The 23,169-nt window shown below is 41.0% G+C and overlaps 5 protein-coding genes across 7 annotated transcripts; 3 read left to right on the top strand and 2 right to left on the bottom strand.

The window, feature by feature from the left end:
• Positions 1–740: 740 nt before the first annotated feature.
• Positions 741–3,375, bottom strand: LOC115732237 (origin of replication complex subunit 2). Its single transcript, XM_030662892.2, has 6 exons — positions 3,040–3,375; positions 2,804–2,910; positions 2,464–2,596; positions 1,975–2,269; positions 1,263–1,490; positions 741–1,179 (listed from the first exon to the last, which is right to left on the bottom strand). The coding sequence occupies exons 1-6, from the start codon at positions 3,169–3,171 to the stop codon at positions 983–985; spliced, it is 1,092 nt and encodes a 363-aa protein (XP_030518752.2). The 5' UTR covers positions 3,172–3,375; the 3' UTR covers positions 741–982.
• A 2,873-nt stretch (positions 3,376–6,248) lies between these two features.
• On the top strand, positions 6,249–11,344 carry LOC115746323. The gene is made up of 8 exons (XM_048273928.1): positions 6,249–6,509; positions 6,552–6,769; positions 6,904–6,992; positions 7,137–7,272; positions 9,939–10,034; positions 10,151–10,273; positions 10,530–10,792; positions 10,923–11,344. The coding sequence occupies exons 2-8, from the start codon at positions 6,607–6,609 to the stop codon at positions 11,031–11,033; spliced, it is 981 nt and encodes a 326-aa protein (XP_048129885.1). The 5' UTR covers positions 6,249–6,509; positions 6,552–6,606; the 3' UTR covers positions 11,034–11,344.
• A 1,198-nt stretch (positions 11,345–12,542) lies between these two features.
• On the top strand, positions 12,543–16,304 carry LOC115746326 (DPH4 homolog). Of its 2 annotated transcripts, none has more exons than XM_030682049.2 (2): positions 12,543–12,558; positions 15,645–16,304. In XM_030682049.2, the coding sequence occupies exon 2, from the start codon at positions 15,679–15,681 to the stop codon at positions 16,216–16,218; it is 540 nt and encodes a 179-aa protein (XP_030537909.1). In that variant the 5' UTR covers positions 12,543–12,558; positions 15,645–15,678; the 3' UTR covers positions 16,219–16,304. The 2 variants fall into 2 exon arrangements, with proteins under 2 accessions (XP_030537909.1, XP_030537908.1); XM_030682048.2 differs by lacking the exon at positions 12,543–12,558 and adding an exon at positions 13,714–14,169.
• A 1,600-nt stretch (positions 16,305–17,904) lies between these two features.
• On the top strand, positions 17,905–19,751 carry LOC115746325. 2 transcript variants are annotated; one of them, XM_048273929.1, is made up of 4 exons: positions 17,905–18,113; positions 18,431–18,480; positions 18,683–18,903; positions 19,210–19,751. In XM_048273929.1, the coding sequence occupies exons 3-4, from the start codon at positions 18,733–18,735 to the stop codon at positions 19,651–19,653; spliced, it is 615 nt and encodes a 204-aa protein (XP_048129886.1). In that variant the 5' UTR covers positions 17,905–18,113; positions 18,431–18,480; positions 18,683–18,732; the 3' UTR covers positions 19,654–19,751. The 2 variants fall into 2 exon arrangements, with proteins under 2 accessions (XP_048129886.1, XP_030537906.2); XM_030682046.2 differs by lacking the exons at positions 17,905–18,113; positions 18,431–18,480 and having other exon boundaries at positions 18,598–18,903.
• Positions 19,752–20,081: 330 nt separating this feature from the next.
• On the bottom strand, positions 20,082–22,924 carry LOC115746324 (succinate dehydrogenase subunit 5, mitochondrial). Its single transcript, XM_030682045.2, has 4 exons — positions 22,629–22,924; positions 21,127–21,437; positions 20,849–21,034; positions 20,082–20,373 (listed from the first exon to the last, which is right to left on the bottom strand). Exons 1-4 carry the CDS (start codon positions 22,825–22,827, stop codon positions 20,317–20,319), a joined length of 753 nt encoding a protein of 250 aa, XP_030537905.2. The 5' UTR covers positions 22,828–22,924; the 3' UTR covers positions 20,082–20,316.
• Between the last annotated feature and the right edge of the window lie 245 nt (positions 22,925–23,169).

Raw genomic sequence — 23,169 nt, 5'->3', positions numbered from 1 at the left:
GGTGTTGCATCAATCAACGTCGCCACAAAACATGTAAGAAAAGAAATTGCTTCAATCCAACGAGATTTCGCGATCGTCCGTCGCGTCAGCTTCAACCATTAAAGATTCAACCTTGTGACTTGCGAGAGTTCCCAACGTCAAACAGCACTGTGCCAACTACCAAAGGCCCAAACTCAAGAGAGAAAACCACTTCAGCTTGGCTGTCTTTTTCCCTACCAGGCAACGTGCGTCCAACGTTAAGGAGAGAATAGTATCAGAACGACCCAACTACGGTTTACCCAACCCGATCGTCCCACATGTAACAATTGTGGGTTTTTTCCCTTATTTTCTTCTCCTTTCAAAATTGATGGAACTCGTCTTGCAATGATTACTTTGGATGGATAAGAATGCCGGACTCCGGATCCGGATGACAATGGCTAAAGACTTCTTGTATTCCCAATGGAGCTTCCCAGAAAATGTTGGAAAGAACTAAAGGCTTGGGAACGCTAAAAGCTTAAACCAATAATCTGGCTGGCAAGGTTCAGGATCAACAGTAGTAGGTATCGGAAAAGAGGCCAATCAGCATTCAGCAGAACAGACTTGAATCACCCCTTGTGATTCAAAGAAAGCGCTTGCCCCTCATAGCATTTGATTGGGTCCTCAATCCTTTTCAAGGCACTAAAGAATCCACATTTACCCCATTAGACAAAATATCTCACAAGTTGGGATAGCTACAGCTTTCACGGTCATCTGCAACTTATTAATGTCCTTGCCCAAATTTTAAGCAGAAGTGGCATTGTTGGGTTGCGTTTTCTTGAGACTGAAGTGGCCAACTACCTCGCGAAGATTTTACATTTGATAAACACAAATCTATTACAATAATCAAAGTGTAATTAAGAATCAGTCCACTAGTGGACCGTCAGTCACTAGAGATGCACACTAACAGTAAAACAGATGCACAGTGTAAGTCGGACATTTTCTCACCACTAGATGAAAGCTTTCCCTATGCAATGTCCTTCAGCAATTTTTCAAGTGCCTCAGTTGGCAGAGGGATGTGCAAGCAGTCCTCTCCCTCCGGATTTTTTCTCATCTTGACCAACTCGTGGTCCTTGAATTCAGTCAAGTGTGAGTTCAGTGTCACCTGACTGCTCACCAGAAAACGCTCTCGACATGTTGAGTATAAGCTGCTAATTGGCATCCCTGAAATCCAAACAAAAATATGACATCCATACTAATGTAGCAATTACAGACAACGATGCTCTTATAAATTGTTCCTAACTTACCTTCTTCATTAAGATGAGCCATTTGATGTTCTGCCAGTACTCTGAAGACACTCTGGGCATTTGGTGTCAAACTCTGCAAGACGATCGTAGCTGTTTTGGCACTTTGAGTAGTATTACCATGAGCAAGAATCAATGGGAAGAACATTCCTTCGTACTTGTATGGTTCGAAGGTAGGAGTGTGATGCCAATACCAGTTGAATTGCGTGTCAACCATCTTCTTGTCCCACACTGCCAACAAACCCCAGTAAACATTAGGAGGCATTGATCACAAAATAACACCATAAATGGCAAGCACTGAGATTACTATTTTCATGTGCATTTTTTGTTTTAAGTGAACCAGATACTAAGCTACTTACAAGTTTACAAAACAATAACACTAATATAAGCATAAGCTGAAGTCGAGTAACAGAAAAATTAGAACGATTGTAATAGCAGCTTTTATTTTTGTTTCACGGTCAGGTAAATCCGACTTGCTACGCAATGCAAGGAATAGGACTAACTGAACTTAGATGCATTTATCAATTTCAGATGATGAGGATTGTTTTGTCACTTATCAAAATCTGTTGGGAGGTTTTTTTCAACATAACTTTCTTGCAGAACTTCAAGCATGAATAAAATAAACCAGGTCAGATACTTCTATCCATCCTTTGATGCCTGCTGCAACTAATCCACTGTCAAATGTGGACTAAATGAGCATAAGCTGAACACTTACACAGAGGCACGTTGACATGGTCGATGGAAGCAATGATGCGAGTATGAGAACAAGCAGCAATGCGCGCAAGGCACTGTTGAGTGTCTGAGTCCCTTAATCCAGGCCCATCAATGTTATGAACGACAATGCACATGAAAAAATCCTTCTCCTCCACCCACGGCCCATTCAGGAACAAAATAAGCTCATCCAAGGATTGAGAGCCGGATGGTTCTTTCATTTTAGACACACTTGCCACAGGAGTTTTTCGCTTTGTCTTCAAAAGATCCCACAACACTTGAGCCAAGCCAAGCACGACCTGCGCATCAAGTATTGAGAATTCATACAAATACTGACAGCCAACCAAAAGTTCACAAACACCCAGTCCTGCTGCCAACACCCACCTCAACTGGGGAAGACCCTCTCACCAGTTAATTTCATATCTACATTGAAGTAGCTCAGTACACACCAAACTGTCGAAATTTGACAATCGGTGTACAAGAAGGATGATACCTGCTTTATGTTGATCGATGGAAGGTAGCCATTGATGACAACTACAGAATAATCGGTCAATGCTGTGGAAGCAAATTCTTCAAGCAACGCTTTCTTAGATCCGAAACCATAAAACAACATCCCAAGTCCACACCTTGTACGCGAAAAATTAACTGTAAGCAATCGAGCAAGACCCACTCCAAGAAGTGAGAAGACCCAAGCTCTAAATTAGATTCACCTAAGCCCTTCCCGGATACCCTTATAATGATAAGACGCCGAATTAGCACCAATGCACCGATTACGCTAGATAAGCAGGAGAAAATCCAACAGGTACGCCAAATTCGCGAGCGAGAGTGCACACCTGAGCTCAAAAACCCACTGAGAGTACAAGCTTCTGTAACCATCTCTCAGAGCTGCAATCTCTTTTTCGTGCTTAGGTTTGATATCAGACATCGCTGCCACGAGTTCCTGGCGTTGGTCAACCCACACAAAAACAGAGGAGAAAGTCAACCCAAAATGATAACGAAACCTCAATGCAGGAACCTTCACAAGAACGACAGGCGCAAAGCATTATCGGAGATGATTTCCAAAGAGAACCTGTTCGTCGACGACATCGATGTCGGAGACCTTGCAGGTGGATTTCTTGCTCGAGCCGCTCGATTCCTTGGCGAGGAAGTAATTTCTCGAGAACCCGAACTCTTCTTCTTCGTCGATGTCGTTGGCCTCCATTATCGAGCCGTGTTTCGGCGGGTTGCGAGCGAAGTGTCTCAGCTCAGCCGCGGAGGATCGAGAGGTTGAGGGAGAGGGCGAGAAAGATGAAGAGCACAGAAGAGCTCACGCGCCTCGCACACGCGGTGCCTTTTCCCGCCATTTTGGCAATCATGTACGGCGTGTCGTCCCTTAACGGGTGGGGCCTGTGGCCCGCTCCAAAGCCCAAGTTTCCTCACGGCCCAAAACAGGCTTATCGGGTTGCGGATCTTCACCACCTCCCCCGCTGCCGCTAGTGCCGCCACCGGCGATAGCGGGCCACGACACTAGACAAAACACAAAATGCAAAGAGAAAACCCTCGCATAACACAGCCCATTGCAGGTCATTCAGCTCCGCCGTCGGCAGCTTCGTATCAAAGTAAAGGCGAAAAAAGTACTAAAAAGGTCTTAAACAGTAAACTTATTGCATTGATATCGATTCGGTTTTAAACATTTTAATTGAGAGAATAAAGTCATGTACAATACGCCTTTTATGACACCACACGAATAATTTCAGTAAATGAAATTGTTGCGACTTTTAAATCAATACAAAAGAAATTTCAAACTATAATCACTTGCAAATTAACCTCTAATTTCACCGTATTGATTGTTTTATTTTACTTTTTTGTGGCATTGCTCGTTCTAAAGTGAATTAGATCCAATACATGAAATGTAGAGGTAAATTTTATAATTGGGAAAAAGGCAAAGTCGTAATATTAACATATAAAATGGTAGCAGAAACAAAGTAGAATTATGGATTTTGTGTTAAGATTTAAATCATTCTTTGTTATTTACGAAATCATGAAAAGTTATCGTGACTCTCACAGCTAAGACTTATGTCATCATGCGCTCTTGAATATTTGAATCATTCAAATTGAATAAAAAAACCCTACTTGGCATGAGTAGGAGTTCATCCTCCCAACCTCGAGTGGTTAACTAAGTCCATTAGAACTCAAGGGACGATATCCATCACGCATAAGCTTACAATTAAAGTTTTGCTTCAATCATCGCAGATCAACACGCGACGAATCCATTTTAGCAAGGGCATCCCAACGTCGATATGCGGTGAGCTTGCTGCGCACCCGATGTCCTCGATCTTTGCCCACCCCCTCGACACTTTCGACGTCACTTTCCAACATTTGTACCAATTTTGCGATGGCTATCTTAATAAGTACCTCACAATCACGTGATCCGCATTCCGTCGACACGTTACATTCAACCCTAAATTTGGTCCACCCACGTCCGCTTGGAAATCTTTTTAATCGGAAGGAACGGACCAAGATGCTCATTCGAGGGGGTCGTGCTCATGTTTAAATCATGAGTTCCCTGCAATTGGCATGCGACCAAGTTTTAATCATATGAATTAGAAGGTCCCCAACGAGAGGGGGATTCAATGATGGAATGAGAAGTTGAGGATCGGGACCCAACGTCGTCGTTTGAGGCGTCCCAAAAAGCGGCCCCGTCATTAATTACGCTTCAACTGCAAGTTAACCCAAATTGCCTCACCCTGACCCGGCCGACCACGATTCCCTCCCCGCCTTTTCAGCCGTAGGCGCCCCACATGCTCCCCCTCCAACGTTACCACTTACCTACTCTCATCTTTATTTCGTTATTGTTCGTGTGAATCAAATCCTCGAATCCAATTTTTTTTTAAAATAATCATTTATATAACTTAAAATATTTTAATATATCATCATAGACAGCAATTCATATCTAAATTTTGTTTGTGACCGATGAAAATATTTTCCGTCCACTATTTCTGCAATCGATAAAGGCGATGATTTTTCACAAAGTATTTTTCAAATTGCCCATTTTTCGAGAACAAGACGTGAAAAATGATTGTCTGTGCTTCTTTCGAAAATAAATAATCGAATAATATTTTCATCATCCATGAAAAATGTTGGACATAATTTATTAATGGCAATGGGAATATCTCTCATTGGCTAATCATTTCAAGCGATATAATCGATCATTTTTATGAAAATATATTTTTCATATCATTTATTTTTCGTGAAATAAATATTGCCTATACATTTTTTTTCTCCGCTTACTAGAGAGTTAGTTTATGTTTTAATAGGTAATAAAATGGGCATAGTATCCACTCATGGATGGCTCAGTTGGTTAGGACGCACTTAGGATTGTGTGGTTAGGCGCACTGGTTCTAGGTTCGATTCTCCAACTAACCACCCGTGATTTAAGTATGGGGCCATGGCGGTGGATCACCGTGCTAATCTCTTCCGCGGAATAGTCGAGGTGCGTGCAAACTGGCCCGAATGCTTCGATTATAAAAAAAAAAAATGGGCATAGTAACATAGTTGTTTGCCGATGTTACCTTTATTGAGCCCTTTTCTATGAAAGGAAAAAATGGATACGAGACATTTTTCTAGAGGGTCCACTCTTCTAGAACAATTTAATTTGGAACCGTCCCGATCTCCATTGCAACTTTTGATGGGAACTTTTTGGCCCGTTGATACTCAGGTTCTTACTCAGCTCCCATTTTTATCTTCCTTCATACAAATTAAAGACTTACTGTTATCATCGTAAGTATAAAAAAAAAAAAAAAAAACCTGCATGCATGTTCACTATCGAAAGAGTGAAATGTATGTCGGATATTTATAATTACCACCTACATCGATCATGAATTCAACGAAAATAATCTCTAAATTTTGGTTCAGTATTCAAGGTCATTTTCGAACTTTTAATTTGTTTAGTATGGCCTCTAAATTTTATTATAACGTGTAATGTCATTCTTAAACTTTTAATTTGTTTAATGCGGCACTAAAAGTACAATCCATGGATTATTTGAAAATATTCGATATTGTTCATGAACTTGAATTAATGGAATGACAATATTAAATATTTTTATATAGTTTAAGAATTAAATTAATTATGTATTAAAAATTTAGGGGTTGATAAATTTAAGATTCAAAGACGATATTGCACCTGCATAAACATGATACGAATGATTAGAAGAGCCAAGCTTAAAAGAAAAAAAAAATAAAAAAAATTAAACGATTCGAAAGGTTGCCGACTAACAAAGGAGGAGCATTTATTCTCTCCCTCTACTGCATATATATCTCTCTCTCCTGTCTCTCCCCAGCGTCTTCGAATTAGGCAGGAAGGTGGAGAAAAGAGGGGCGGAACAGCAACCCACCACCAAGCGGGAGAGCTGCGAGCGCCACTGGTGACGGCAGCAGAAGATCTTCGATCGCCGTGATCTGCAGATCGATCCGAGCGGTGCGATCTCCACGCCTTATCGAGCATTACACGGCATTCCTCGCTTGTTTGCTTTCACTCGGAGAGAGAGAGAGACAGAGAGACAGAGAGAGAGAGAGAGAGAGAGAGAGGGAGGGAGGGAGGGAGAGAGAGAGTATGTTGGTGGAGGTGGTGGTGGTGGGATGAGGAGGGAGGTAGAGAATGGCGAGGGATTGGGGAAATCAAGGGAGAGGAGGGAAGCTCGGGTGCTCGTACAAGAGGACCACTCTCATCGTCTGCTCCATCAACATCGTCGCCGCTCTCTTCGTCCTTCGCTACCTCTACGCTTCCCTCTACGTCTACTCCTCTGGCGACTCCCCCAATGGTACGCGTTTCCGCTCTATCTAGCTCCTCATCGGGACTTAGCATGTTCCGTGAACCTGGGAGCAAAACTCTTGGGTTTTCTCGGTCCTTCGGGACCTCCGATCGAGTGCCTAAAATCTGCTCTGTCGGTTGCAGTTGCTAAGTACACGCCTGATCAGATTAAGAAGATGGAGGAATCTATTCGGATACGAAGAGCAGCCAAACCGCTCCAGCTCGTAAAAATGGTAAAATAGGCATTCGAAAGATGCTTACTTGCTATGTTCAGCATGTTGCTGCAACAGTGTTGATCGATTAAGCAAATGCTAAATTTGCGACTTCATTATTGGAATTGACGAGAAGCATTGCCTTTTTTTAATCTGTGGAAAAAGGTTAAAAAGCTTGAGAAGCAAATGTCTGGGAAAGGAGCAGTTCAATTACCGCACCCATTGAAGCAGAAAATCACTGATGAGATTTTGCAGAGGTTAAAAGGCCTTAATGGCAATGGAAAGGCAAACGAGCAACGAGGTCAGCCTGAGTTGGCTCCTTCTAAACTTGTAGTTGATGATAATTTTACTCGCTGCTACATTGTTCTATAGCCTAGATGTAGTTTTCTTTGTGGCATCTACCTTTTCCGACGTATGCTTGCACCTGCAACTTTTGTTTCAGCTCGTTTAGTTGGAATTCCTGCAAACTTTTTAGGCCAAGTTTTGGGAAGACCCCCTATTAAGGTTTTCTTACTCGAGATGGCACATAAATTCAAGTATAGGCAGTTGAATTTTGAGTAGCACTGTATAATATTTGTCACCTTGGTGTGGTGTCCATTTAGGAAAGAAACTCTATCAAATGCTTTTGATGCAAGTTTCTTAGTTTTTTACCAATTTCGTTGGTATATCTTTGTTTCAGAATATTTCACTCACTTTTCTGGTTTTTGCTATTTAGGATTTTCCACATTTTTCATCTTGCATTTCAGAGTGTAAGTGTCACTGTTTCTCCTTCATAGGGAGATCATCATGTATTCGAGGACTTAAGTGTCATTATTTTTCCATGACCAGCTGGCACTTCACATAAGAAAGATGCCATTAATTGGTACCCTCGAGAATAAATTTGTTCGTGTTGTTTCTAGCTCATCCTTTTTGACTTCTCGTCCTGTGAAAATTTCTAGGAGGTTGATACTTGGTGTCGGCTTGAGGTAGTTTTTTCCTTGAGGGAGTTTGCTTCCTTCTTAATGTCTTTAAGTGCAGATGGAATGGTAAAAGCTTCATCAAGAGTAGCCATTTTACTGTATTGTGTCTACAGTCTGAGCCTTTTTTTCACCTGGACAGCATCTTCCGGGAAAATTCTTGAGGATAAGTTACAAGGAGTCACGGCCTTAATATTGTTGATTGGTGTTGTATGTGAACCATAAAGCCTTTCTGCCAATTTCATAATTAAGCTGTAGTCCCTGGCATGGTCCATTAGTGCTAGGCCAGCCTTCATCAGGTGAGATCACCAGATCTCTGAGACCACTGACAAATGAAGACAATTCATACTCTAGATAGTGGTGGTATCAGCTAGTGTCACCATGTTCTTTTAGTGGAAAGGAAGCGAAGATCCAGGGGTCCGGCAATGCCCACTGGCAATAGCCTATAGATATCATTACAAATCTCCACTAGACTGGTGCATCATTTAATTTCTACTTAGCTTCCTGCCTTCTGGGTTTCATCAGGCTTTTCTTTATTTTGCATTATCTTTAACATATTTTCTCTGTACTTGGTGGTGTACCTCCTATTTCTTATGGATGATGTCTGCTTTGTTGAAAAAGATTTTCCTTGTTGGAGGGTGAGAAGGTTGGAGGATGCTCAAGTTTGGATATGGTTCCTTAGTGATCATGGTTCCAAGTACTGGGTTTGCCAATGGGCTAAGTCATGCATACCGGGAGCTTCGTAGGGTAATAAAGATCAAGAAAGGAGCACCAACCATGGAGATTGTTTGTGCCAGAACAAGTCTTCTTTCGGTTGTATTATGTCCTGTGCAGTAGTGCTACTTGAGCTAACACTAGACTTTGGCCCAAGATCAGTGTGCCATTTTCCTGGGGTAGTTTCCTTTTTGGATACCAAAATTTTATTGATGAGCTCTGTGGAAAATCTACCTATTCATGTAGGTTTTCTATTGCTCTAGGAGGAACTGACTGATTAATCTGTAGATGGGGCTGGTTGGACATCCTCGCAAGATTATTGGATAGATCAGCTTTCCCGATTTGCCATCTGTACTATTTACCTAGAAACTGACAATATCTTGGAGGCAGTCATTTGTTTTATTTTTCAGGTTTAACTGGCATTGTGTGTGATTTTGCAAAACCTTCCTGTTGAAGTGGCACAGGTTGCCGCGTGACTTTGCTATTGATTAGTCATGACCTCAAAATTTAGGTGTTTAGCAACTGAATCCTAAATCTGAATTTCCGGGTGTTGTACTTCCGAAAGGGCCACTGGAATACCTTTGGACTGGGGAGCTCCTCTTATGCACTGAGTCACGATCGTAGAAAACTGGCTGTTCATGTATAGGCATCTAAAGGGTGTACTCTTTTCGATTGTGGAATGTATGATTGCAATCTTGGGTATTACATCTTGTAAGTGATGATCAAAGGATGACCAACCGTAAGTAGGATGTGCTGACATGGATCATTATGGCAGCAGAGTTATAGGTAATGACTATATGAAGTAATTATTCCCTCACAAGAGGCATGTTCCCTTACTGAGGAAGTCGCTTCTCCTAGATCCCAAGGTTTGTAACAGCCAGATTTAGTGAGTGATCAATTCACCAGACTAAAACAAAAGCTTTTTCTGTGTATGAGAGTCGACGGGCATTTACTTTGAAGCTAATATTGGTTGACCACAAGCAATGATGATGGAGAAAGTTATGTTGTAGAATTGCAGAGTCCCTGTAATAGGTCCCCTGACTGGAGTAATTTGTTACTAGCAAGTCATGTACTTTATCTGTTGGCAAGTTGTATATCCTGAACCTAATGAAGGATGCATTCGCTATCCTCATGGAAATAGGAAGACTTTCCTCTATTCTTAATTTATTGTGCAGTGCAATGTGGAATCATATCCCATTCCGCTTAATTGCTGTTGTTGCGGTAGCGGTTGTTGCTATTGTTCTTGTTATTATCATGTAGTTTATAAATGTCCTGAATAAATGCTTGTGATAAACAGATGCAGTTGAAAGCTGGCGCAAGGAAAAACTACAAGAGGCCAAACAAGTGACCCTTGGAAACAGCCTTAATTCAACTCTTTTAGGGGAGGAGGCAGGTATATCTAGGAGATGCTCCACAACTTGTTACTTGTGTTGATGCACCAGTACTCCTGTTTATTTTTTTCTAGTAAGCTATTTATTACTAAACATCCTTGATTAAATTTTAATGCAGGTTTGTTGCTGAAAGCCTTGGACTCTAATTGGGATGTTCTATCAGAACAGATTGGACTTTGGATACCGACTGAAGTCACCCACAAGGAACATGATGATAAGCCCGAGGGTGAAGATGAGATTGGTAATGCTTCTCTTCCTTTCTTTCTGGTCCATTAACAGCTGTTTAATGCATTATTATGAAGTTATTTATCTAGTGTCTATTTTTCCTGTTTTCCTTTGATCTCCCCACCTTCGGTTCCCTTGTCTCCATTCTTTCTTCCTTAATTGCCTTCCCCTGTAGTCCGTTGTTTTCTTGACTTGCGTGGTAGAATAATATGATGGGATTTGTCAGTGATTGGGAACACTTGCCTTTATAATGAGGTAATTTTATTTTCCAGAGGAGGAAGTCTTACCCGGCAGACCACTGCCTCCAGAGTGCAATGCCGAACTCCATACAGACTATGGTGGTGGCGCTGTTAGATGGGGCCTTACTCATCATAAAGAAAGTGCGGCTGATTGTTGTCAGGCTTGTTTGGATCAGGCTAAGTATGCCAAACCGGGGGAAAAGAAATGTAACGTTTGGGTATATTGCCCATCCGAAACAGGGTGTTACTCTCCAGATATCTATGAACACAAGAACCAGGAGTGCTGGCTTAAATACGTAAGTTTTGGATTTTCTTTTCATCTGGAAACTTAATGGTCTCTTCTAATCAAATAAAGATTACTGCATGTTGGCATTGTTTCTTTTTAAGATTTTCACTGTTTACGTGCCTCTTACTGTCAAAATGCAGGCAGAGCCACCGAAGTTCAATTTTAAGGACAAGTATTCCGAGGCATATAGGGATGCGCATCCAAATGCGCCATTGGTTGTTCCTTGGGTTTCTGGTGTTGTTAGTGTATAACAGGGGGATACATTCGTGAGGCTGTTAGAAACTGTATAGGAGCTGCAAATTGTTGTTGATTCGAAAGAAGCTGGCCTTGCCCGAGTTATTTTGTGCCGTTCACTGCCGGGCATTGTTTGTCAGACTGAAGACGCGTCTTTCAATATTTATTCGTTACACCATTTTTGTAATCGTAATACGAGATTTTGTGGTCTTGGTGCCGATCGAATTAAAAGTTGGATGTCGCTAAGGTTGCTCGGCTCTCGTGTATCTGACGTGAAGAATGTCATGATGTGGGGCATTTGATTTGTCATACAGTGAAGAAGTTTTGGCACTTGTGTCTTCCTTCTCTCTCTCTCTCCAGAGGCATGTCTGTGTGTAGCTATCTGGTCTTTTAATAAAACAAAGTAAGCGTTCTCCTTGAAAGTGGTAGCAGCAGGACCAATCTAGTGCCTACCTATACTCATGCATCGAATTTTTTGAAGTAGGCTTTTTTTTAAGTCGGCTTTACATGTTGGTAAGAAAGGATTTTTAATTACCGTGCTTCTCGAAGGATGATGTGTGCATGTTTCAACTCAACTAGCTGATTACCTCATCATCCCTGTCCGTGATAATGTTGTTGCACGTGGGATGCAATAGAATCCCAAGTCCATTTAGGGTGCCACGACTATTGGATTGGCGGAGCAAATTGCGGTTCAATCGTTTGCAGGAACCCTTAGGATCTTCGTTCTACACATGCGAGCCTCTAAGATCTAATTCTAATGGTTAATGCGATCAGAATAGATCATCTTTTTCCAGGTTCTGGTCATGGCTTGGCGGTAGTCATTGCCGGAAGGACGACAGTTAGCTCTCAACAACTGCCTCGAGTGGTTGCCGTTCGTAAACAAATGAGAGAGAGAGAGAGAGAGAGAGGAGAGAGGGGAGAGGGGTAAAGGGGAGGATTGATGGGTCGGCCGTGAGAGTGCAAGACGACCATCACGCTTTGATCGATACTGAGATCATCGAAGCATCCAAATTTGTGTATAATGTTAAAGTGAGAGGATCGATCGAACCGTTGTGACGAAAGTAGAAACTGATGGTTAGGACTAGAGGATTAGGATAATATGCCGCTTTTGGTAAGATTTTAGAATGACCAAAGAAATGAGAATGGGTTGAGTTACGTGTAAAGTCGAAATTAATTCATAAGAGACGATTTTTTGACGTAATAATAATACTTAATAAAATCATAATAGTATTTTTTTTTGGTCGAAAAAATTATAATAGTATGATAGCAATATTATATGGAAGTTAATAAAACGAGATTAGTTTTTGAAAATCACTTGAGAAAAAAATAAAACTAAAAACTATAAGACACCCAACAAAGCACCCTCACGAGTTCGGACTTGGAGTTGCTCTGCCTCTTCCCCACTTTTGCGGTTCTCCTCCTCCTCCTCCGGCCACCATAAATAGCCCCCAAGTACGAAACCGGCCAGTCCTCTCTCTCTCCCCGTCGGACCAACGCCGGCGACCGAGCGCTCAACGCCCCTCTGTCCCCGCCGCTTCACACGTGTGTTTCTTTTCTCAATATTTACTTTTGAATCCGAGTCTTGTGCACCTGCTCTTTTTGTATTCTTGAAAATTTGAAGATTTTCTTGGCATCAATGCACAGAATTTTGTTTTTTTAATAAATCCGTGCTGTGGATCGTTGTGTTGGACGCCGTCTTCTCTTAGAATAGTTGACTTTTTGTCAATTTTGATTGATGCAATTCGGTACAAACTTCTCAAGCGTAGTTCACAATCCCTTCGCTTGTATCGCCCAAGATAATGAGGTTCATGAGATCTTATTCGTCCATGATTGAATTGCAATGGTAGGAAGTAGGTAATACATTTTTATACAACTGACTTGGCAACTTTTATTAGGATTAGTCACTGCTTGCGCTCATGCGAAGACTATAGCCCGGTTGGAGAAGCCTTTTTTTTGTTCTTTTGGGTTGAAAAGGGTTGGAGGAGCATTAAGAAGTAACATTTTCGGTATAAGTATCATTTGTTCGAAAAGGGTTGGAGGAGCTTTTTTTTTTTCTTTTTTTTAGTTTTCGTGTATGCGCTAGACTTTCTCGCTTCTGTAGATGGCCATGGGTCTCTTAGGAAGCGTTTTGGATTCAGATCTATTTGCTCATCCCCGAATTGTCTCTACTGAATTTTGGGGAGTGCCGTATTCTGCTTGAATTTTGAATTTTGATTTGTATAGTTTTTATCTGAAGGTTCAATGCGTTTGTTGGGTTAGTAAACCCTGGTTTCAGGCACATAGATAGTGTTATGATTGTTCAAGAGGAAAGAACTGGGATTCAATGTGTGCTTTGCAGTGTTCATCTTCTTTTGAAGCTCTTCATTTTCATGTGATAATCATACATTTCTTTTCCTTGATAAATTACAAGTACTTGTGTCTGCTGATTGAATGACAATTCTTGGCTGAGGGAATGTGTGGTTTATGGCCTTGTCTGGTTCATATTCTTGTAGAGGTGTATGGCATTGTCTGGTTCTTATTTTTAATGGGCAAGTTGCAGGTGTTTGAGAGGTTGTTTGAAGATGTTAAGCTTCACACTTCTGTCTTGTCTGTAGACATCTCAAGGTTGAAATCAGTGGATCATAGGGCAAGTAGAAAGAGCTGGTAATCAATTTCCTGGAATTAGCATTTGGATATTTCAATAACAGATTGTCGCTTCAAGGAGATTTCACTTGGATGACAGAATATCTTAGTGATATTAACCTGTAGGGGCATCTCTGGTTTTCTAGTGCTTTTATGCTGTATTGATGTGAATCAACCATTAGAATCACAATGGAGTAGCTTCTTCTTCCCATGAGCCAAATTGCCCTTTTTTTTTCCTATTGTTACCGTGTTCTAGTCTCTTAATGTACACTTACTTAACAGCTTGTTGTTCTCTCTTGCTACATTTTCTGTTTCTATTTTGTTCATGTTTATGGAATTGGGTCATAGTTCGTCTCATTTTTGTGCCTCTCAAATTTGTTCTTGTTCATTTTACTAGAAGATGGCAGGTTCATCATAGTAAAAGGCATATTGGAGCCTCAAAGATGTAGAAACACCGTGAATGATATAGATTTTGCAAGAGTAGTTTGGATCCCATTTTATATATAGTTGACCCCGATGATGCAAATGAGGGGTTACTGCTTCAAATGATAATTTATCTTCTGACATAGCACATTTACCCGATTGAATTGCGACAAGTTTATCAAATTTTTAAGGATGCTTAACTTTTAATGATAACATATTTCTTTCCTTAGTGCATATGTGATCATGTTTATTATAATGGATTTACTCTCTTTTTATTTGTGAAAGAGTCCACTTTGATGTGATTTTTTAAACCAAAGGATTTTCAAATGCTTTTCCACCAACTGCCTTTCTCTCAAAACTGCTTTCCAATGCACTTTTCAATTACAAGTTACTAAACAAGCTTTGCTTTTCATGAAAACCTTTTAAACTAAAGTCCTTCCACCAACTGCCTTTCTCTCAAAACTGCTTCCCAATTCACTTTTTTATTACAATTTACCAAACAGGCTTTGTTTTTCATGAAAACCCTTTAACCTAAAGTCCTTTACATTTCCCGAAAGGCTTTCCCCGAAAGCTAAACCAAACGCAGCCAATGTGTATGAATATATATTTTTTTATACTTCTTAGGGATTTTAAAAGCAGAGACTGCCGTTTTTGGCTTTGCCTCACATTATCAGGCATGGTGTTGGTTTTTAGATCTCGGTTTTCTGTTCACTTGTGGTTTGATGCTGTTGACAGTCTACATTAAGTTTTGCAGAGATCCGAGGGTTTTTATGTCTCAAGTTGTATGTTATCTTGTTCTTGATGTTTATAGGAGATATGTTTCCCTTGCTCATTTTGTTGTTTTCAATGTGACTAGTTGAAGGAAAAGTCAGTCGGAGTCAATTCTTCTCTGGTGTCATGATATTGAGCCAAATATGTATGCCATAGCTGTGTTAGTCTAAGAAAGGATTTGAGATATTTCCCGACCTACAGAAAATGAAGTAGGTTGCCTTGACACTTCCGACTTCTTTCCTTGCTAATTTGGACTGCATGGCTTAGTTCTGAATAGAGTACGAGACCACCTTGATCTTCAAAGCGAGTGAAAATTGATAACTAGATATACTGTGCATTGGAGCTTAAGAGATGACTATCATGTGCTGTGACAAAAGGATTATAGAATTACTTCACTTGATTCTTCTCTTGTATTTGGCTATTGGTTTCTACTGGTGTCGCTACTACCTGGACAGTAAACATAGCATACTGTATTGGCTTCAATTAAGATATCGGAACAAATAAGCAATTTGCATTTTAATGCGCACCTAGTTGGTCGATGACCAATATTAGGCTGCGGCATGCAATGTGCCAACATACACATATTAAGATATATGACCATGCACTTGTGAATTAGCATCTGATGGCTTAAGTTCCCGAAACACGATAAGATTGAGAAATAGTATCAACATTGATTGTGGTTTTGTTTGAATATGGGATGAGATTAAATTTTTTGAGTTTAACCTGGAAGCATACTCTGTTTAGAAAATTCTCTCCTGTTATTTTAATCATGTGGCTGGTACTAAGTTTTCCTGTGTGGATGCATTTTGCAGTATAGCCAGCTTGAAGCCAGATCTCCTTTGAACCATGGTGCTTGGCCAGCATTCTGTGACGGAAACATACTATGATATTTTGTGTGTCAAAGAAAATGCGAGCTACGAAGAAATTCGTGCAAGTTATCGATCTTCTGTACTCAATTATCATCCTGATAAATTACAGATGGCTTCTGAGAGGGATCATGCTGATCATAGCATGGAAAATAAATTTCTGATGATTCAAAAAGCTTGGGAAGTCCTCGGTGATGCCAAGTTGCGAAGATTTTATGATACTGAACTGCTGGCTTCAAGACAGGATACAGGAACTGCAGAAGATGTCGGCTTAGAGGATATGATGGTCGAAGATTCTGGAGACGTGTTGCAGCTCTCTTATCAATGCCGGTGTGGGGATTATTTCTGTGTCGATTCTCAGGAGTTGGAAGAAATGGGTTGTCTAATTTCAAGGGATGGGAGCAAAATGATTGTGCGGACATCGGATAACTCTCCAGCATCAATAGTTCTTCCCTGTGGCTCTTGTTCTCTGAGGATTCGGCTTTTAATTGAGCCAGATGCTATGGTTTCTGTAGGATGATCAGGTCTAACATCTTAAGAGATTTTGGTCTGCCTAATTCATCTGTTTAGATTGAATGTTCATGTTTCGTTTTGCTCTTGCTTGGTTACCATTGCTCTCCTTTACTCCACTTCATCGCTATTGTTTACATCCATGTGCATGTGTGCTTGTTTTGTCTCAGTAGGTAAGTAAAAACATTTCATCAAGAACTCCTTTGCTATGACTGTATCTTTGCTTTATAATGCAAATATAAACGTAATCTTCACATGATAATTCTATTATTAAATTTCGTGAATGTCGATGTAAAATGATTATTTACAGCCAACTTCAAATTTTCCTTATTTGAAAACAATCGAAATCCATTTTCCTCAATGGACCTCCAATTGGCAACTATGCACATTCGACGTTCAGATGTTTACCTTTCCTTTCATGCATTTGTTGTTTTGAATCCCCGAGTCTGATAAAGTTTATATCACTAAAAAGCTCTCAAGGTCGCCATCATCGTCCTCACTCAAATAGTCATCAGATCGCAGATTCACGTGATTGCATGTTCCTGAATACTTCATTCTCAGGGAGATGAATTCCCTATGTTCAGAAAGATTCACGGTTGCTTCCGCCAGATTACTTGTTCATCAGTATTCATGCAACTGAGGAATATTATGAACGATGAATTGTGAGCTCGAAAATTGAGGTATGGCTTCGACATGGTGGAAGCTCACACACAAGAATCTGAATCCTGGTTTACAACTTCTGATTAGCCTTCTGATTGATTGGCTAATGTGATGAACGGTTTGTATGTGAATTATGTAACTCCTCTATGTCAGCAATGCTCACTATTGACTATTTCATGTTGGTCATACCTCAGTAAGAAAGTGAAACCTTTTAGATTCTTCTCTTCTTTTCCCTAACCTGAGTTGCAATGCAGACTGCAAATATGCAAATCTGTTGAGCAGATCCTTGAGCATGAGCCTTCCCTTGGCGTCTGATACGGATTCTATGCCACCACCCTCTGCAATACTGTAGTAACTCTATGAAAGAGAACTTCCCATTGTACACCGTTGCAGTCCGACTCTCATTGATTTAATTCCAAAATGCATGCATCTATGCAACATTGTGTTGGACCGAATAACAAGATGTTATCCAACATTACAAGATGTTATCCAACAGAACAATTATAACACACTCACAAGCACATTGCACGAACATTCAACCTAGTGAGGGACCACTTGCTGTTCCCTGATGTGTGGATTCTAAAGCTGATAGGTTCTTGCTGGTGCAGTGTTCTCGCTATGGGACTGATTTTAACAAATCAAAAGGTCGATAATTTGACTTCATACAAATCAAAGTGGGTAAATTAAGATTGACATATCCTGCTCTTGACTAAAGAAACATGACTAGTCAAGTTAGATAAGTTAGCCAAGTTAGCCAAGTCATACATCCGTTATGTTTTCACTAATTTTCAAGCTCATAAACACAGGACATGGACACATACATACTCACCGTTCTAAATGGAGTCATTTAATAGGTCTTGCATTTCGGTTTTTCTTTCTTCTCCCCGTGAGCAATATAATGAGCAACAAAAAGAGTTAGAGCTGAGTCCCTTTTCTATAGGCTGGAAAATTGAATGCCAGCATAACTCCTATCTGTATTAATGGATATTCGTATGACAAGTTAAATATCAAGAATGAAGCTGGGGTTAAAAAGTGTCAAGGGGACACCACAGATCTCTCAGCCACCATCTGTTTGACAAAATCCCAGCACTTGGTGCGACTTGGAGCTCACTAACAACCGTCAACATGTCACCAATCTGAAATACAATTTTTTTTTTTATTTGAAGTGAAGACAGCACTGCCCATTTTTCTCAAGAGTCAATCGGAATATGCAGAAAGCGCAATGAGAGAGTTTCAGCTTCAGAGGTTAGTTCTTTGTTTGTTTCTGATCTTAATTCTTGCAGAACTCTGTGCGTAAAGCTCGAGCCTTTGGGATGATATTCACCCTTTACCTTATTCTGCTGAGATCAGTTAAAACATTCCCTTGAAGGGATTGTTCATCTCTTACCAAATTTTGTCACGTTAGGGAGAGTAACGGTTGGTGTGATGTCATAGCTGAATATGACTTCATCTTCAAGTGAAATCTATGTAATGTTTAGTTTACTTCATGCATCCCCCTGTGGGAAAAGTCTAGGATTCCTGCGAATAACAAGCTTTTGACATGAAAGTTCAACAATCAACAGGGTCTGATCAAGAGGGACTTACAAGTCACAGCCATCACAATCAGCATCAGGTGGTGAAGGAAGAAAGCTTGAAATGGAATTGCGGGTCATGTCATATTTTTATTTTATCTTAGTCTTTACCCTAAAGATTAAAAGCCTGCAATTCTCAGGAAGCTGTGAGGCCACTATCACAGAGCAATTCAAAGAATTGATTGGATTGTGTTGTTGACATTTTCTTGTTCACAATGCTTTCCTGTCTTAAAAATCAACCAGGAGTCTTCCCGCAACCACCACCAACGCCTTTGCCTCTGAGCTTACCAAACATGGGCGTGTTCTACCATGAAGAAGAGCCACCAAACCCCTCTAAGAGATGCAAGTGCCTCTCTGCAGCACTCAAGGAAGCATTCTCTCAGTGCCATACTTTCGATAGACAGCTCTCGCGGTCAACCCCCAAAGAGGAGCATCCGATGAGCGATTCCGATGATGAACAGGAAGTAATGATTTCTCCTTTATGTTAACGAAAAATTGTCACGTTTTCCTCTTACGAACCTTTTCGACGTTCATGTGTTTGTTGTGTCATACTAAAGCAGTTCAGGAAGGAGTATTAACTCATCGGCTTTGATTGTATCTTACCTGTTTGGCAAGAAGCTTGACATGAGCTTTATCCATGGACAGACAAATGCATTTCTCAAATTAGTCACGAGAGTTCTTCTAGATACAGGAAACCCCACACCATTGCACTCAGAGCCGGAATCTAGGATCAAATATAACCTTTGTAATGAATTATCGGTGCTTCTCAGGAGGTTGTTTCGGAGATTCGCAGTCGAGCCATGGAGAAGCGAAGGCGCAAGGTGAACTTCACTACCGAGAGCTTTTCCTTTGTCTTCTCTCCAGCCATGGACGAGCTATCTTTCACCCATCGACAGGATGCCGATCACGATGAACATGACAAGGAGGAATTCCTGACCGTGAGGAGCTGTTTCACCTGCTGTTCAAGCGCTGCAACTGCTAGCAGGGATGAGTTCATGACTGTGAGGACAGACTTCTCACGGTGCTCGAGCTTGAACGAGATGATGCTCCAAGAAATGCGGCGGCGCTCGATCATTCAGGAGTTCTGCAACTGTGAGGGGTGGCCGTTCGGCCTGTGCCGGAAGCTCCTGTTGCTTCCGCCTCTGCCCAAGTCTCCAGCAGAGTCATGGTCATGGAGGAGAGGCACTAGGCTGAGAAGGATGCCCTATATTTAGTGCTTGTTTGATCTGGGGACTCTTTGGTGATTGTTCATGTAATAAATGGGCAGTTTTGGACGAAGTTGGTCGCGTTGCTGGAGAATTGTTATCTGTCAGCTTACAGCAAACCAGTAAAAGTAGGGAAAACAGAAACCGACAGGTTTATTACAAGCTGAGATTGACGATTGTGGATGAGTTTGTAGCCTACTAGAAGGCATTCAATTTGCACTGAATATGGAAATCTCACTGTATCGTGAGTCCCATCCTAATGGGTTTGAAAGTCAAGTGACCTATCAATTACTTAACCAGTGATACTCACCAATACAGAAATCACCAAAGGAACATCCATTCTTTTTTCCCCTTTTCTTCAGGTCATGTTTTAGCACTGAAAGCCACAATAATCAACTATCAAAGTGGAGCACATTAAAAAAAATTTGCACAACAAATAACGTAAGAACATTTCTTCATGACCAATATAAACAGGGAAACATTACCAGATACATCCTAACCCCACCATCGTGTCAACAATTAGAATCCTTTATTGAAGAACAGGTCAACAACTCAAGCTTTTTCCTTGGACCCTTTTCAACTACCAAAATCTCTTTCCAAATGCTGAAAAACAGGATCACAAATGCAAGCTGCAGAGTTTCAATGACAGAAAATGAAAATGAACGCCACGGTTTAAGCTCTTTGCTCGATATACGATCCAGCAAGTCCAGAAGTTCCAAGAACTGTAACCTGCAAAAGGAAGGCCAACCCAATTAGATTTCCAGAGAAGAATGCTTATGTGACCGGTTACACATCAGCTATATCATCATATATTATCTCACAGTTAGATACAGGCAAATGAGACTTGCCAACATTGTGAATGTTCCGACCAAAATTGTGTGACAGAGAGAGCACGCCGGGGGAATTTTTTTTCTTTATCCCTTTTGGCTTGGAGGGGGTTGTATTTACACAAAGTGTCTCAATATCAGCATCAGCGGCCTTGCTTTATCCATGGGATTAAGGGATATGAAACAACTGTTAATCACCAGTCCCCTGGAAAGGGCAAAATCAAGTTGAACACATCGCTTTAAGCAGTCACTCTCTAGATGTTGGAGCTTTCTTGTGGCATATCAGACCACAACATCTGATTTAAACAACTACATAAAAACGGAACCACGAAAAAAAATATCGGCATGGCCTGGCCATGAGAAATAAATATCTTCACCTTTCCCCATTCAGAGCTGAGGCCTCCACATCTCATCTTTAAGTGAATCATCTTAGTTCCCAACTCTGTCTCTACTTTCTTTCTTAAATAAGCCTCATCAGGTCCAAATGCGTCCAGATAGGCAGTATACCGTTCATAAATTTTTTGAAGGGCACTGGCATGCTCATCTGACAAGGGCTTTACATCCTGCAAGAAAATTATAAGTCATACACATGAGGAAAGAAAAAGTAGAAGGTACAGGAAGTGTTTGGCCTTCTCAATCATGAGGAGAACATAACCTCGCCACTCAATCCAATACTGTCATCAAGTTCCATTTTCAATGACGTAAGCACACCAGTGAATTCCTCAACTGCTTCAGCTGCACGATAAACATTGGCCAAGACCTCTTGACCAGCCTCATCATCGATGTTCTTGGACAATGCTTTTTCCACATCATGCACAATGCTATTAGGAAGCTCATCCCAGCTAGCAGCCATCAGATCCTTGAATGCATTCAAAACATCGGGATCTTCAAAGTCGGGCATGTGAGTAACATCTGCACTGAAACAACGTATGCTCCCCATACTCATTCCGAAAGGGGGCCTGCAATCTATAAGGTTTGCAACAAAGAGTAAAGCTGAGATGATGGAATGCACTGTAACAACTTAGAAACTAAAGCTAAATGGGAAGGACAATGCCATTAAACTGATATGCAGAGACCAATTTGACCCACCAAACTTGCAGCTCAATGGAATTCATTGGAGATAACAGTCTGACACCAATGTGAGAAACTTTCCCCATAGAACTAAAAAGTTGGTCATCTAGAACCAAAGGTGGCAAATATTGTAGAAAAGCAAAGCATTAGCACCAACCAAGCAAACAATAAAGGGCCATTTGATAGCATAAATCTCATAAAACTAAGTCTGAGAATCTCAGCTCTCACTGACCCATTTTACAAGCCGAGTAAAAAGTAAGAGGAAATCAGTTCCAGTATCATTATCATACTACCAAGCTCGTCAATTTGAATTCATCACCACACAAGAATTAAGCCACTGACGACTGGCATTGCGTAAGATCATATAAGTATCTCCAACTGCCCAAACTTATAGGCTATAGCGATGCCTAATTCGAAGAGCAATACTAATTCACCATTTGAGGTACCATTGAATAGTAAAAGACACATCGTTATATCATAACAACATCACAAAGAAACTTCATAGAAGCACCCACATATCCGAGATATGCACAGAAACAAACTGATCGGTGAAGATGTTTCTTCGCTCTAGATACCGACGTCCTCTACGTCTTTAGATCCCTATGCACCTCACAAAGCGACAGCTCCCAATTATTTGCTAGAAATAGCCTAAATAACCAAACACCCGGTTCAAGTTCAACCAGGAGTACTAAAATCCCGTACTACTAAAAGCGCGCCTAATGTAACCTCCCACATAGAGGGAGATAAATCAGTTGAATTTGAGCAGAGAAAGAACAAGTCAGGAACTAAACGCAATATAAACAGTTAAACATGGAATCAGACAGAAATGCATCCCAAATCCTCACATTCAACCTCACAGATCAAAAGTTCCCCGAAGCCTATTTGACATTACTAAGGGCAATAGCGTTCCGCCCGGAGATTAATTACGTCTAAAAATCCATTCTTTCACTCAAAGATATCCCACAGAGACTACCGATAGAACAATCGAACCAATCAAAGCTCAAAAAAGGGAAATAAAATCATGAAACGAAAAATCAACACCGAGCATCGAAACAATTCGAGCGAAGAAGGGAAATGGGTATTTACCGAAAGGAAGGTTTCTGGGGGGAGGAGCTGAAACGAACTGATGGGAAAGCCCAAGCAAGCTCCGGGAGAGGACGCCGAAGTGGCGGGCGAGAAAGAGGTCGCGGCGGCCGAGGGCGGCGGCAGAAGATGAAGAGAGAGGCCTGAAACAAGCCGAAGCTGAGCGGTGGATGGATCTCAGAGCCGCCATCTTCTTCTCCATTCTCGATCTTCAACTCACTTCACTGCTTGAGAATGCTTCGATCGCAGAGATTTACCTCGTACAACAGAGGAGCAGAGTGGGAAGAAACCAGCGTTGATGATTCTAGCGTCTCCTTTGACATTGACAGTTCTTCTGATCCGGGTCGATCCATGGGTCGGGTTTTTTTTCCGGGTCCATTAACGGGTTCTCAATCATTTGCTGATTGATTCTCGTAAATGGATCGGGTTTTAAAAATCTGCTTGGGCCGAACTGACATTTTAAGTGCAGAAATTAGAATTTTTCTCTCCTCTCTTCCTCTTTCGTGGCATATTTTGTGTTTGATTTTCTTTTGTCTGTCTCTCT

Source organism: Rhodamnia argentea, chromosome 2 (genome assembly GCF_020921035.1).
Source record: "Rhodamnia argentea isolate NSW1041297 chromosome 2, ASM2092103v1, whole genome shotgun sequence".
Classification (NCBI taxonomy): Eukaryota; Viridiplantae; Streptophyta; class Magnoliopsida; order Myrtales; family Myrtaceae; genus Rhodamnia; species Rhodamnia argentea.
This window is presented reverse-complemented; position numbering and strand designations above follow the sequence as displayed.